Below are 15,201 nucleotides of genomic sequence, written 5' to 3' on the forward strand. Positions count from 1 at the left end.
ATTTTAAAAAGATCATAACTCAAAAAAAAAAAAAAATCACATCTCACGGCCACTCTACCTCAAAGACATACTACCTTCGCTAAATCCAAGTTTCAGACTTGAACGTGACCCATTTGGCAATATATTTTGGACTCAACAGATTCCCTCGGCCCAAAACAATCCTGGAGTGAAAACGACACCGCTTAATCATTACCCTGATTTCTAATCTTCTTTACTCTTCCCACACTGGAAGCAAGCAAGCACAGCCGGCAACAGCCAGAAGCAAACGCCAATCCTTCAAAATCCCTCCCCCAAAAAATGAGCTTCTTACTAAGAAAAACAATCAAATCAAACTCTACTCTACAATCTTTCAAGCCGAACAATGCCCTTTCCTTACTCCTTAGCCAATCCGCAAAACATTTCTCGACCGAGACTCAACCACCACCGCCGCCACAAGAGAATAATGATTCATCCTCAATCGATCCATTTCTTCAAGATTCAGCTACTAGTAAGAATAAGGAAGAGAGAGAACTGATGAATATAATTTTTTTGTTAGGGTCTAGGGTTTATTGTTGTTAACTTAAATTGGTTGTTCATTGCGGGTTAGGTTTGACGTATGCAAGATTTCATGGTGTGAGGAAGCATACATTGAAGACTGACATTATTAATTTATTTGAAGGCTCAAATTTGACACCTGATGATATTATAGTCGTTCACCACCGCTTCAATAATAATCCCTACGCGGCGTAATTTTTTCACTACACCCCTCGCTTTACGTTACATTTCGAGATAGTTTTATTTATCTATCTATTAATTAATAAATCAGTTAATGTTTGTTCTTACATAGAGCGATAAAATTTCCTTCTAGAAGAGCATATGATAATGCTCAGAGGTCACTCACGAGGGCGGGCCGTATATACAATTTGGAAAAGGTAATTTGTTTCTCTTTGATTGATAGTGTTGTGATTTTTGTGTCTGAAAAAGGAAAACTTTCAAGTCTGGTGCTGATGACTGTTTATGGTTGCATTGCAGACTCCGCCTACTGTGTGGGATGCCGCACTTCGAAATTCTTATGATGGAAAAACTGTAATTTGATTTTTTCTTTTCTTTTCTTTTCCTATGCTTGTTGTGATATGTTTAGCTTTTGAGTTAATCAAACGTCATGGAGTATATGTCTTCAAGTCTTTTTGTGTTAGAATCTTGCCGTCCAAAAAAGGGTGTTTGTGCATAATAGCCGATTAAACTTGAGCGTGTATATTTGAAACCATGCAATTTACCGTTGCAATGTGCAATGTTATATATGTTATTCTTGTAAGCCACTGTTCAAGTTATCCTGCGGATGGATGTTATTTTATCAGCTGCATTCTCAATGTTATTTTATCTAATTTTGTAGTAACATGCAAACTATATTAAGAGAGGAAGGTGTGGTCTTCAACATCTAATTGAATTTTCTTACAGGCTCTGATTATTTTTTTAAAAGGTTTCTGAGCTTTATAGAATTTACGAGATGCTTTGCCAGTATCGGTTCAAATGATCCGTGCAGCATTGCATTAATCAATTGCTAGGTGCCTGTGGAAATAATTTCTAGACAAGTTTCAGTCAGTGGAGATTGGCTTTCATTATCTGATAATTATTCTTTTCAGTTTTAAAGATATAACTTCATAAATTATGTCAAGATCCTGCAAGCATATACTATTTTGAAGCAGTTTAGGGACCTTTCTTTGTTACTTCTATCATGAAGACTGTAGTATTTGGTACTTTAAGTAGTTTCCTATGAGCCCCTCAGGGGCGGGGGGCACTGGCTGTTGATGGCATTGAATGCATTTATCCTCATTATGCTTAAGGAACATCATCAGGAAGCCATAGCACATTTCCAATATACTATTGGTCAATTGTCTTGTTTACAATCTTAGAATTTGAAGCCATAGCACATTTCCAATATACTATTGGCTATTTGGTTTGTCTTTATCTGTAGACCTTTACCTGTCGACTATTCTGTAAGTGCTTGATGACTAAATGTCGATTTCAAGACTAAAATAAAGTGTGCTTGACTGGTTTTTGCCCTGGTACAAGTACCTGTATTTTTTTTTTCCCTGCTGCTGTTGCATTTTCAGGAGCATCTTTTGACAACTCAATATTGCTGTCTTGCATTTTATTTTATTTTATGTTAAAAAATGCAATTATTTCCATGGCTCAAGTTTTATGAGACTTCATAGCATTTTTAAGCTGATGCACCTAGATCTGCCTTTGGTTCAGGTTTTACTGGAAGGACTCCCTCCAAATGCACTTAACGAAGATATAGAGCGCTTCCTGTCTGGCTGTCAATTTGTTCCATCCTCAATCAGGACATTTGTAAAGTTAGTGAAGTAGTTTGCTTTCAAGTTAAACTGTTATAGAATTGCTACAATTTGTTAAGGTCATTGCTTGAAATATTATTGCAGGTATCCAGATCCCGTTATGTCTGCAGGAAGAAAGAATCCCACTACTTCTGAAGGAAAACAAGATGCCACTACTTCTGAAGAAAAAAGAGATCCCATTAGAATGGCTACCGTGCTCTTTTCTACACGGACTGAGGCGATGAATGCCTTAATTAAAAAGAATCGAGGCTTCTGTCTCAATAATCAAATCTCAGTGCGGGTTCTCCATTAAAGGATTTTTGCACTATTTGGCCACCTTGTTTCACTTCAAGATTGAAAGTAGAGATGGATATGTGGTACTAGGTACACTCGCTGTGCCTGAAACACAGCTTAATTTACTGAGAACATAATGGACGTCATGTTTTTTTTTTGGAAGCATTGAATATTTTTGACGTTTCAATTATCATGAAGGAATACAAGCTGGCAGCTATTGCAATTTCTCTGTTCTCTCCCAGGACTTTAGATGGGAATTGGTATGGAATAACACTATCTGGTGGCTCTTTAGAACACAAAATCGGATGTTCTTTCTCCATTCCTGCAAGAAAACTTCTCTTTATCCTTTTGTTTTGCAAACCCTGTATACCATCCATGAAAATTCGCTTCATGTTGGATAATCCTATCTTTCTGGGATAATAGTTGCCATTAAACTCTTCCAAAAAATATGAAGAAAAAAAACCTTTTTTTCTTCAGTCACTTTTCTACAGGCATTTGATAAAATCGTCTCCCAAAATTTCATCTGCGGCAAACAAATAAACTAATACTTTATACTTCCCAAATTTAACTGACAGCTGGCTCAGCTATACTTTTTCTCCTTGGAAGTGCTCAAAATAGACACCATATGATTTGCCATGCTATATTGGAATTGAAGAATTGAAGGGCGTGTCCTAGGCTGCATCTAATGCCTCAAGTATACCTGTCAACTAGGAATAAGCACTGTTTTCTTGGAAGTAAGATGGTGAAATGAAATCAGCATGCAATGAAAGACAAAAACTTGGTACCGACTCCATGAACGTTGAGAGCTATCAGCTCCCTTCGTTTGCTGTGAAAGCAACGGTGTTCACATTTCATTGTTCTGGACAAAAAATTGTATCCCTTAAGACTACTAAATCCTTTGCTGTCCACTCAACCAGAACCCAGGTTTTTGTCTTGAAATCACGCACCTTGCAGCTCCCACGAAAAAGGCATTAACCTTGGTACACAGGGGGCATTTTGCACGATCATCCTGCTGATGAAGATGGGAGCTTATGGACTAGCATTCTCGTGTATGGCTTCGCTGACCTCTTGCATTTCAGGTGCGCGTCCAAAAAATAATCATGTGATCTACCAGTCGATCCGAAACATTAACTTCACTTGCTCTAGTGTTTGACCAATCTATTGCTCTAAATCTATAAACCTCATTCTTGTTCTCAATCCAGTTCGTTTTAATTCTATCCTTCATCAATTTCCTCACCCTAGCCTTCTGATCCCAGAACCTCACAGTAGCATACAAGTTCGCCAACTGCACATGGGTAGCACAGTGTTCCCTGGTTCCAGCAACAGCCTGTTCTCTGCAGCTTGTATGTTAATCCAAACACTCCCATGAAGCCTGCAGGAACATAGCGGAGAACCAGGAACATAGCAGAGTTGGGAGCTATAGGCACTCTTTCAATTAAACCTCGTGCTTCTTCTAGTCATCCAGCACTGCCAAGAAGACCAACTATACATGAATAATGGTATAGTTCTAGTCTCACGCCACATTTAACCATCGAATTGAAGTAATTCTTTCCTCGTTCAACAAAACCTGCATGCCAACATGAAGATGAACACAAAGAAAAGTAATGGCATCAGGTTTCACCCCCTGATTTTTCATCCTTTCAAAAAGCTCAATCCCTTGCACTGCCAGCCCATGTCGAGCATAGCCAGCAATCATAGAATTCCATGACACGATATCTTCAGCACCAATGTTGACAAATATGTATAATGCTTCTTCAAGATTCGCACACTTGCAGTACACTGATATAAGAACGTTGGCTATATGCAAATATGAATCAAACCCCATGTGAACTATTTGACAATGAGCATTTCTACCTTGCCAATTCTTTGTGTAACTTTGCATGGGCCATAAAATCTGGGATTTAACTTGAAATGCTTCCTTAAGGCCATGCTTGTTTGTTGACATAGCTGAAGTTTTAAGTACACATAATCTCCTACTTCAAACTTCCCTCAGTTCTTTTCTTATCAGCCATATGCTTCACTCTATATGTTTAGCCATTTCCAACTTCTTTTGCAATAACAGATCCATTTTAACCCTCGTCGGTATCATCTCTTCCACTGCAACCACAATGCTTGCTTCTTGTATAGATAATTCCCTGCTACGAGGTGGATATCCATACAAAGCTTGGAAATGATTCATTTTAATAGCCGAATGAAAACTTGTATTATACCACCATTGAGCTAAGGACAACCATTTATGCCACTTTTTTGGATTAGGCATTGTCATATACCTCAAATAAGTCTCCAGACATAGATTCATCCTTTCAGATTGCCCATCAAATTAAGGATGATATGCAGACTTTAGGAACAACTTAACTCCTAACCTTTTGAACAATTCCCTCCAGAACAAGCTAGTAAAGAAAGACCTTATCCCTGTCTGTCACGGTAGTTGTTGGCAACCTATGGAACTTATAAAAATGGTATATGAACACTTGAGCTACGTCTTGAGCTGTAAATGGATGTGACATGGCTATAAAGTGTCAATATTTAGAAAATCTGTCAACCATCACCATAATCGTGTCCTTCCCTTCTAACTTAGGGAGTCCCACAATACAATACATGGGAATATTCTTCCAAGTTCCTTCTAGAACTGGTAGAGGTTGCAGGAGTCCAGGGTAAGCTACCATTTTCAACTTGGCTTGTTTACTACCTTAGACTCTTCTCTTGTAAGAACTTTGTATTCCTACATGGCCTCCAATATACAAATCATGAGCTGCATTTACTAACCTTTCCCTTAAATTCCATTGTACTCCAATTACAACCCTGCTATTTAATCTTATGTAAAGGTATAATTAGGCCAACTACTTGCATGGATCATTTAGCAATGATATCTTGCATTAAAGTGTCATTCTTTTAAGTTTCTTGCACCTCTTCATGACATGCTGGCACCACTGCAGTGATTGCCTCTAACCTACCACAGCTTGTAACCTCACTTCACATTTATTGGTTGATATTTCAGTATCATTTCTCCTAGATAACGTATTTGCTGCTAGATTTTTGTTTCCCTTCCTGTACTGAATTTGATACTCGAGTCCCATTAGCTTAGCTAACTCTTTCCTTTTGTATTGGTGTATGAATCTTCTGAACCAGGAGCTCTTTTAAGCTTTCATAATTTGTTTTGATTATAAACTGGTCATGCTCCAAATAATGCCTCCATCTTTCAACTACCATCAAGATTGCCATATCATTTTTATAAATTGATAACCCCAGATGCTTGGATTTAATGCATTGCTAAAGGCTAATGGTATGCCTTCTTGGCTCAGCTCTACCCTCAATCCACTGGCACAAGCATCAATCCCCAATATATAAACTTTATCGTGAGGTAATGCTAGCACTAGTGGTGTGCACAAAACTGCCTTAAGCCTGTCAACACATCTCGGATGATATGGGAGTATATTTCGAGGCACTCACATATCCACATGCACCAAAATATGAATATAATAGATTCAGGTGACTTGTTTTACAAGAAGCATCAAACAAAAGTATTCTAATTCCATATCCGGGCCAGTACCAGGCTCAAAGATCAATACGTGAAAAGCCCAGAATCTCTCGATGGTATTTAATTCCAGCTAATTTCGTCTGCAGTTCCAAGCCAAAACTCCCACTTCTTTGTTTGCTTACGAGAACATGAAACTCTTGGAAAAAGTAGCTGTGCTTCTAGATATATCAAATGACAGGAAGAAAAATACGGTGTGCGCCTATTCATTATATACCAACTGTACAATAGAGGATATTAAAGAAGTCGAAAGTTTAGCAATGAAGACTTAATGGAATTGATATAACAGCAGCTTGAACTTTAAATCATGGCTCATAACTCAGAAGTAATCCTAGTATATTCATAGGAAATCATCAGTTTCCTACTTGTGCTGTTTCATAGGATCAAAAGCAAAATTCAGTGAATGAACTGGACCTCTCCCTCTCAATTCAAATAATGTTCTAGTTTCTTTAGGCATTAGTTCACGGCCAAGTTTGTGCAGGACCTTTTGTCTTCTAACGATCCACAGTTTTATATTTGGACTGTTTTTATTCATTATACTTTTCTTTCTTTCTTTTCAGGTTCAAACAGCAATTAATGGCCTTTGGGAGAGTACAGCCAGCGGAACCTGCAAGCTACAGAACTGTCAAACTTGCAAGATTTTTCCGGTTTTGTTAAATCTGAATTGACAACTCACATGGAAACAATAGCAACCAACCATATTGATGCACATAAGAACATCCGTTCCCTTGGGATTCCTTCTTCTGAGGATATGAAAGGATTGAGAAGCAATCACTACCACTCAATTCCTAAGATCATGGAAGCCGGACGATGTTTTGTGGATGAATACAAGGTAAGGTCTTCAGGAACTTGATTGTTTGCCGCACATTATTCTTTATACATATTTGCAGCACATTATTCTTCTTGCATACAAAGCCCATAACATGTTGGCATTAAGGTACCAGTTGTGAAAAGGGAGAATGTTTTGCTTGGGTTTATGCACTGATCTTATTGCTAATTTCAAAATATACATCGGTGCCTGTCTGCGCGTATAAAACAGGTGGATAGGCCTTATTGTTTGCCACTTGAAAAGGGACCGTCTAATACACCAGCACGGAATCTATTGAAGAACTCAGAAAACCCAAATTTCAAAAGTTGACAAGATCATTTTCAGGAGTTTCAGCAGTGAAGCAGAATCTGGGGACCAAAATATTCTGTCTGATGCCAGTGAGTCTGCTCACTCCTTGAATAATTCGAGAGTTACTCCCACAGCCGTCAACTAAGGAGAAGAAACTGGCTGACAGTAACGACACGGTAACACAGTTAGCATATACATATTTGCAGAAGAATAGCTATAGAAAGTAGCATTCCACCAGTTCACTTCTGTTTTATAAGGATTTGTATATCGATTCTTCCCTCAACTAAGTTCCAGCAAGTTTCAATTTCTTGAGCGTCGCTGCATCAAATTCTCTGTATCAGTGCTTACTGTTAAAGCAATTTCTTATGAGTTTTTAACTTGTTTGAGTCTACCAGCCAAGTTAACATACGGAAACTAGATTTGTGTTGTATAGATGCCTACCACATTCTACTTTAATTGATTTATTGGTGTATCAGTAGACTGAAACCCGAACTTTGCAGGGGATTGGAACAACGGCACGTTGAGCTATAGCTCCTTGGCACATCCCTCTGAAACAGATGATACTCACTGAAATCAGTTGGATGTAGTCGGGATTAGAAACGGTTGTTCTGAGGAGGCTTTCAAGCTGCAAAATCTACAACTCTGATCTGGAAGTAGAACAACACTTCAACTGGCTTCAGGATAATGCAATTCAAATGTCAGCTGTTATCTTTAAAAGACATATCAACATGTTTGTATTCAGTCACCGATCTCAAATTACAAAAGGAGAAAACATTGAAAATGAGCAGAGGCAAAATACTGGGAGATGTAAAGCAACTGTGTAAGTCAACAACAAACCAGTCAGGCACAATTTGATACAAAAAAATACAGTTGTTGAATCGCATTTGTTCAAAAAATAAAGATTCTAAGCACAACAAAACTTTACTGACGAGAAGTATGGCATTCTTGGTTGCAATTGACCTAGCAAGCAGGAATACGAAATCCTTCAAAATGGAGTCACAGATTCATGTACACCTGAGAACTCTCCAAAAAGCTTCTCTGTGTCCATCAAGTTTTCTTTCTCTAAACTTCCTGAAATTGTAGCTTTGGTAATTCGTGGGCGGGTCACACTTTTTACTGATTTGTGAACTACAGTCTTTTGGTTCTTCTTGATAATCTTCTGTGCTAGCGACTTCAGTGGAACTGTAATATCAAGAGGCAGAAGGACCTCTTGCAACTCTTTCCAGTCAAGTTCTTCGGAATCACCATCTTCATACACCACCCTGTACCAGCCAGTTTCCTTATCGAACAGAGACACAGTACCACAAAAATAGCTCTCTCCGAACAACTTCCGAACCTCTCTTCCTTCCAACCATTCACCGAAACTCGAATCTCTGAAAAAATCTGCATTTTGACTTGTAGTTCCACACGTACATGAGAGAACAGGAGCAGCATCACTCGGAGAGATGTCTGGCACGCCATTAATTACTATCGCAGGCTCTCCCGGTAACTCGAAAACCCCTGTTGGTAAAGACTCCAATTCTAGCTCTTTGCTTGTGTTATCCATTTACAGCACTCTTTCTCAATCAGCTAATGGAAATTCAAAACGATCCGGGAAGGCAACGAATTTATGAATTACTTATAATCTGTAAAGGAAAATTCCAAATAATTAGAAGATTTAGATTGAAAGCATGATAATTAATTGACTTGACGACATTTCATAGACTACGGCCCATATTTTAAGCTTTCTAAACTTGTGCTACAAATATTAACACCAGGAAATCACTTCAATCTATCTCCCACCCTAACTCATGCAAATCAGTATAGTTTAGATAATCAAACCCTATTTCCCCTAATTTTTGTCCCAAACAAAAACCCTACCTTCATCTATAAATCACAAATTAAGAAAATGAAAAAAACTTACTGATGTGAACTCAAGCTGAACTCAGTGTTTCACCGTCGTGATTTCAAGCATCTCATAGCTTGATTTTCCCCTTTCAAGTCCTTTTGGGAGCTCCAAAAATCCCCACCTCCTAACCGCCTGCCTCCCCGGGATATGAAAAATACCATGCATTCGATCCTAACAAAGTTACGCTACAACCCAACACGTCGTCGTTCTCTGAACTACACGTCGTTTAGAGCACAAGTATAAAACCCCGAACTATTTATTCAAAAGCCCATCACACCCCACCAAAACAAATGAATGTGGCGCAATAAAATATCAAACACCTTCACCAATGGCCAATACGACTATCTCTTATACGGTCGTCTGTTCAAGTACTTTACAGACAACCGTCTTCCTCTCCAAGCCAAACAACTTCACGCACGCCTCCTACTCTCTTCATCAACGCTTGACAACTACCTTGGCGCCAGACTCATCAATTTGTACTCGAAAACCAAACACATCCACCACGCACGCCATGTGTTCGATCAGATTCCCCATAAAAACACCTTTTCTTATAACGCCTTGTTAATTGCTTACACTATGAATAACCACCATAGAGAGACAATAAACTTGTTTTCTTCGTTGTTATTGTCTTCATCTGGGGATGTACAACCCAATAATTATTCGATAACGTGCCTTTTGAAGTCGTTATCGAGCTTGATGGTTACCGATGTTTGTTTGGGCAAGGAGATTCATTGTTTTGTTTTGAGACGTGGGCTTGTTGAGGATGTTTTCGTAGAGAATGCTTTGATTAGTTTTTATTTGAAATGTTTAGGTGTGGGTTTTGCGAGGAAATTGTTTGATAAAATGCGTGAGAGAGATGTTGTGACGTGGAATTCGATGATTGCTGGGTATGCACAAGCTGGGTTTTTTAAGGAATGCAAAGAGTTGTTTAGAGAAATGGTAGCCCTTCCTGGGTTTAAGCCTAATGCAGTTACGGTGCTTAGTGTCTTGCAAGCGTGCATGCAGTCGCAGGATCTTGTTTTTGGGATGGAAGTTCATAGGTATATAGTTGATAATAAGGTTGAATTGGATGTTTTGGTCTGTAATGCATTGATTGGATTGTATGCGAAGTGTGGGAGTTTGGATTATGCAAGGGAGTTGTTCGATGAGATGAGTGAGAAAGATGAGGTGACTTACGGAGCGATTATATCAGGTTATATGGCTTATGGTGTTGTTGATAAAGGGATGGAGCTTTTTAGGGAAATGAAAAGTCGAGTATTGAGCACGTGGAATGCAGTGATTTCCGGTTTGGTGCAAAATAACCGGCACGAAGGGGTTTTAGATCTGGTAAGAGAAATGCAGGGGCTTGGTTTTAGGCCTAATGCTGTAACACTTTCAAGCGTACTTCCTACTCTATCGTATTTTTCGAATTTGAAAGGAGGGAAAGAGATACATGGTTATGCAGTTAAAAATGGTTATGACAGGAATATATATGTTGCGACTGCAATTATTGATACCTATGCAAAGCTGGGATTTCTTTTTGGGGCTCAGTATGTTTTTGATCAATCAAAAGAGAGGAGCTTGATTATTTGGACTGCAATAATCTCTGCACATGCTGCCCATGGTGATGCTAATTCAGCTCTTACGTTTTTTGATGAGATGTTGAGTAAGGGAATTCAGCCAGACCATGTAACATTCACTGCAGTGTTAGCTGCGTGTGCTCACTGTGGAATGGTGGATAAAGCTTGGGAGATTTTCAATTCCATGTCTAAGAAATATGGCATTCAGCCTTTAGGAGAGCATTATGCTTGCATGGTTGGTGTTCTGGGCAGGGCGGGCAGGCTCTCTCAAGCGACAGAATTTATTTCTACTATGCCAATTGAGCCAAATGCAAAAGTTTGGGGTGCACTGCTCCATGGAGCTTCACTTTGTGTTGATGTTGAGCTTGGGAAGTTTGCTTGTGATCATTTGTTTGAAATTGAACCAGAAAATACTGGCAATTATGCCATCATGGCAAATTTATATTCTCAGGCAGGGAAATGGAAAGAGGCTGATGAGGTCAGAGAAAGAATGATTCAATGTGGTGTGAAGAAGATCGCAGGCAGTAGTTGGATAGAGACTAGTAATGGGTTATAAAGCTTTATTGCAAAGGATACCTCTAATGAAAACGCTTTGGAGATATATGCAATGTTGGGAGGATTTTCTGGATTGATGAAGAAGGGAATGTCATGGAGGATGATCTCGAGAAGGTGGCTGTTTGTGGTTGAACACTGAACTCACTGAATTGAACAGAATAGGTGTAAATTAGGAATGAGCATGAGCACGTCAACGCAGATATGTTTTTAATAAATCCTCTGAGATTCACATCCCTTGCTCGGTTGCTCTCACATCACAGGGGGGGTCCCTAACGATTCGCATTGCAATATCCAGAAGCATCATATTTATTATTGTTGAAATATTTAGAGTTGGGGAGTAATTTTTGTGGAAATTAGTCCCAGACAATTAGTAACTGCGCTCAAATTTCAAAACCACGGCTGGTCCCATCTTCGGAAGTGTTTAATGAGGAAATACGCAGCCATCATAGAGGTCAGGGATCCTAAACAATGCCCAACCACAACTTATTATGTTTTCGTTACCTATTTCCTGACAAAATCTATTTTGATTCCCAATATTCAAAGTGTATAAATTTCTAGGAGAAAATTGAGATTGATTCCCGTAACTAGGAAGTTCAGATGATACGTTGTGTCAAGGGATATTTTTCACTTGGGAAATTTTTTGGCGTCACTTGGGAACAGGTTTTGGAGTAGTGACTCTTAGCTTTACCTTGATTGTGGTGTGGTGGCTTTTTCTCATTACTAGCAACCATCATAACTGTTAGCTTTAGCTCTTTACTGGGGCAAGAGGATTCAAGGTCTTTCTTTTTATTCAAGTGGCAAGCCTTTACTTGCAGTGGTAGTTAAAGTGTCCCCTGGTATGTGTAACTGTCCTAGTTATTCCCCTTCCTTTCCTTTAGCTGTTCCTAATGTACTTACCGATTTGCCTCTAACTAATCATTATGTCTGCCATGGTTGAGAAATGCCCTGCTTTTGCATAATGACCAAAACGCCCAGGGTTACTTTCTTTGACTTGTAATCTCGAAGTAGCAGCTCTTCTTTTGATATTGTCAACTGTATACTTATTGGATAATTTTACAATCTTACATGCAAGTGTGAAGGGTGACAATAGGCCGTGATAAGGGCGAGAGTAGCGTGCTTGCAAGTTCCATGAAGCCTTTTATTAATCAATAATGTAGTTTATAGGAGACAACAGAAAGAAGCCATGGATGGGCCAAATGATTATTCTTCCTCTTCTACTTGTCTTGTTGCTTTTAAGGGTGGAGCATTCTGGTGAGAGACAATGAAAAGAATGGAATGTGGCATGTGGTTGAACTCGACATGTACTTGTGGACAAAATACATACAATACTCCCATACACTCCCTTCTATTTTTCTCCACACCTCAACTTCCCTGAGTTTCATGAATAGCCAGCACCGGCAGCCACCGAAATCACCTTTTGCAAGCTGGTGTGCCTTTCTTCCTCTTTGCTACAAGACTGTCATGCCCAAGAATATAGCCACGGAAAGTAGCAGTAATTGTATTTTAAAGTATTTTTTATTTTAAATATATAAAAATAATATTTTTTATTTTTTTAAAAAAATATTTTTAACACTAATATATTAAAACGATTCAAAAATATCCAAGTTATTTAAAAAAAAATATAAAACATGGTTTCAATATAAAAACTAATATCCAATATTCAACCCTAAGAGAAATAAGAGAGTTTAAATATATGATCATTATAAATTGAATTATAATTAAGTTTTTATTAATATTTTTGCGAAGTCATCAACACTTGATTTTATATTTTAATTTGTTTAATTCTCAAATTAATAATTGAATAGAATATAAGCTGTAAATAGATTTTGGAAATAAGATATCCTCCACTCATCCAAAAACTTGACGATATTGGAAGGATTTGGATTAGAGGTGAATCACTCTCCTTATCTGATGACTCGTGATATAAGATTTTTTTTTTTTTTTTTTTGGGAACTAGTAATACAAGGGAGATAATTGTCATTAGCAAAACAACAAATAATGCCCGACTAGTCGGTCAGTTAAGCTCGCATAAAAAGCCACACATTCTTCAGCCTTTCCACACTCTCCAGGCGCACACGATCCCATAATGGAAGAAGAAACTATCATCACGGCAGCACTCTCCACCCTCGCTTCTCCCCAGCTTACAGATCTCACCAGCTCCATCCTCTCGCTTACCCCCCACCATCACGGCCGCCTCTCCTCCCTCCTTTGCTCTCCCTCCCTTTTCTCCCTCGCCCTTCACCATCTTCACTCCCTCTCCCTCGCTCACAAAACCCTACTCATTGCCAAATACCTCCTCTCATCCCTCCACCACCTCACACGTCACTTCCATCCACCAACACTTATTCCACCACACCCTGCCACCACCATCAAACACCGCGATCTCGACGCCGCATTGCTTCTCATTTTCCTTTGTGATGTACATCAAGAAAGCCCCGAAATACTTAAAACACCACGCACTGGATGGCGTGAGGGTTTGAGGAAGCATTACTCGAAAACTGTATTAAGGCGATCAAGCGTTGGGGTGCATTATGGTGGTGTCCTCTTACCATACGTTGAGATGGTCATAAGGTGTTGGAGGTTTGTTGGTGTAATGGCTGGCTGCGCAGTGAAGGAGGGTAGGGAGGTGGCAGCAGCACCGGCAGCAGTGGTGGCGCTTCCGGCAGTGGAGGTGAGAGGAGGTGGTGGTGAGTGTGTAATATGTAGGGGTAGAGGTGAGAGGAGGTGGTGGGGAGTGTGTGATATGTAGGGAAAAGATGAGTGGAGGTAGAGATGTGTGTGAATTGCCATGTGAACACTTGTTTCATTGGATGTGCATTTTGCCGTGGCTAAAGAAGACGAATACTTGCCCATGTTGCAGGTTCCAGCTTCCCACTGAAGATGTGTTCTGTGAGATCGAACGGCTGTGGAGTGCTCTAATCAAGATTGGTGATGGGGCCCTTAGTGGGGAACGCACGTGATGGGTGGTGATCATGGCAGGATGACGAGAACTTACTGCCCTCTCTACCGAGTTAAGATAAATTTGCATCTCCTAAGCCTATGTGGGCAATTAAGGTTGGGTTATAATGAATGGTTGTGGTGAATAGGGTGTAGAGGATCACTTCTTCATGATAAAGACACGTGTGGATGAGGCTAGAGTCGTGTTTGGAGAATTGCTGATTTATAGCTAAATAAATGTGATGGGATTACAGATATTTATGGGGTTAATCGGCAGAGCAGATTAGAACGTCTAGGACCAGTGGTTTCTCACAATCACATTAATTTGGTGGGCCAATAGTATTTTATTTTTGTACATATCAAAACATGAAATAATTAACCCGCGTTTGTTTGTTGTTTCGTTATTGTTTTTTAAAATATTTTTTTTATTTTTAAAATTTAATTTTAGTATTAACATATTAAAATAATTTTAAAATATTTAAGAATATTAATTTTAAAAAATAAAATAAAAATTTATTTTTTTTCAAAAACAAATAAGAAAACATTCATGCTAGCAGAACTGCATCTGATCTCAGACTTCGAATCAGTTAGCAGGAAAAAGAAACGGCTGTATGGTGTTTAGCGTTGCTGTGTGTTGGGCTTTATGCAATAATCGTGCCCTTGTGTGCAGTGTGTTGGCCCATGACTACAGTATCACGAGAGAGGCTTTCATCTATTTTAAGAATTATGACAGTGATAATGATTTAAAATATTTTTTATTTTAAAAAATAATAATTTTTAATATTATAAAAAATATATAATAATTTTAAAATATATTAAATAATATTTTTTAATAAAAAATAATTTTAAATTTTAAAAAAACACGATTTCAACTGTTTTTTCAAACTTATATTCTATCTGAACCGCGGCTACTTCAATTTTGTCATGGGCTGGAAAACAAAACGAAACTGATAGAGGTAATTCCCTCTTCCAATCATCCCATTTGGGCTTAATTCGTCCAT

The 15,201-nt window shown here is 38.7% G+C and overlaps 4 protein-coding genes and 1 long non-coding RNA gene across 6 annotated transcripts; 4 read left to right on the forward strand and 1 right to left on the reverse strand.

Annotated features, from left to right (window-relative positions):
* The first annotated feature begins 163 nt into the window (after positions 1–163).
* LOC105122068 (Ribosomal protein S24e family protein) lies at positions 164–2,928 on the forward strand. Of its 2 annotated transcripts, XM_011020973.1 has the most exons (7): positions 164–487; positions 587–725; positions 827–911; positions 1,012–1,065; positions 2,236–2,336; positions 2,421–2,668; positions 2,780–2,928. In XM_011020973.1, the coding sequence occupies exons 1-6, from the start codon at positions 298–300 to the stop codon at positions 2,626–2,628; spliced, it is 777 nt and encodes a 258-aa protein (XP_011019275.1). In that variant the 5' UTR covers positions 164–297; the 3' UTR covers positions 2,629–2,668; positions 2,780–2,928. The 2 variants fall into 2 exon arrangements, with proteins under 2 accessions (XP_011019275.1, XP_011019274.1); XM_011020972.1 differs by having other exon boundaries at positions 2,421–2,839.
* Positions 2,929–5,166: 2,238 nt separating this feature from the next.
* LOC105122067 (uncharacterized) lies at positions 5,167–8,048 on the forward strand. The gene is made up of 3 exons (XR_841640.1): positions 5,167–5,263; positions 6,705–6,976; positions 7,184–8,048. It is a non-coding gene; the product is annotated as an uncharacterized LOC105122067 (long non-coding RNA).
* Positions 8,043–9,357, reverse strand: LOC105122065 (dirigent protein 17-like). Its single transcript, XM_011020971.1, has 2 exons — positions 9,165–9,357; positions 8,043–8,886 (listed from the first exon to the last, which is right to left on the reverse strand). The coding sequence occupies exon 2, from the start codon at positions 8,805–8,807 to the stop codon at positions 8,247–8,249; it is 561 nt and encodes a 186-aa protein (XP_011019273.1). The 5' UTR covers positions 8,808–8,886; positions 9,165–9,357; the 3' UTR covers positions 8,043–8,246.
* Positions 9,358–9,410: 53 nt separating this feature from the next.
* Positions 9,411–12,102, forward strand: LOC105122064 (Pentatricopeptide repeat (PPR) superfamily protein). Its single transcript, XM_011020970.1, has one exon. It carries the CDS (start codon positions 9,444–9,446, stop codon positions 11,262–11,264), a length of 1,821 nt encoding a protein of 606 aa, XP_011019272.1. The 5' UTR covers positions 9,411–9,443; the 3' UTR covers positions 11,265–12,102.
* A 1,000-nt stretch (positions 12,103–13,102) lies between these two features.
* SGR9 (RING/U-box superfamily protein) lies at positions 13,103–14,598 on the forward strand. Its single transcript, XM_011020969.1, has 2 exons — positions 13,103–13,944; positions 13,985–14,598. Exons 1-2 carry the CDS (start codon positions 13,350–13,352, stop codon positions 14,221–14,223), a joined length of 834 nt encoding a protein of 277 aa, XP_011019271.1. The 5' UTR covers positions 13,103–13,349; the 3' UTR covers positions 14,224–14,598.
* The last annotated feature ends 603 nt before the right edge of the window (positions 14,599–15,201 follow it).

This window comes from Populus euphratica, unplaced genomic scaffold (assembly GCF_000495115.2).
Source record: "Populus euphratica unplaced genomic scaffold, PopEup_1.0 scaffold19.1, whole genome shotgun sequence".
NCBI lineage: Eukaryota > Viridiplantae > Streptophyta > Magnoliopsida > Malpighiales > Salicaceae > Populus > Populus euphratica.

Coding starts and splice junctions, on each gene's coding strand:
- LOC105122068 (XM_011020973.1), top strand. CDS start 298: ATGAGCTTCTTACTAAGAAAAACAATCAAATCAAACTCTACTCTACAA. Junction 488..586: donor TCTTCAAGATTCAGCTACTA/GTAAGAATAAGG, acceptor ATTGCGGGTTAG/GTTTGACGTATGCAAGATTT. Junction 1,066..2,235: donor ATTCTTATGATGGAAAAACT/GTAATTTGATTT, acceptor CCTTTGGTTCAG/GTTTTACTGGAAGGACTCCC.
- LOC105122065 (XM_011020971.1), bottom strand. CDS start 8,807: ATGGATAACACAAGCAAAGAGCTAGAATTGGAGTCTTTACCAACAGGG.
- LOC105122064 (XM_011020970.1), top strand. CDS start 9,444: ATGTGGCGCAATAAAATATCAAACACCTTCACCAATGGCCAATACGAC.
- SGR9 (XM_011020969.1), top strand. CDS start 13,350: ATGGAAGAAGAAACTATCATCACGGCAGCACTCTCCACCCTCGCTTCT. Junction 13,945..13,984: donor GGCAGTGGAGGTGAGAGGAG/GTGGTGGTGAGT, acceptor TAGAGGTGAGAG/GAGGTGGTGGGGAGTGTGTG.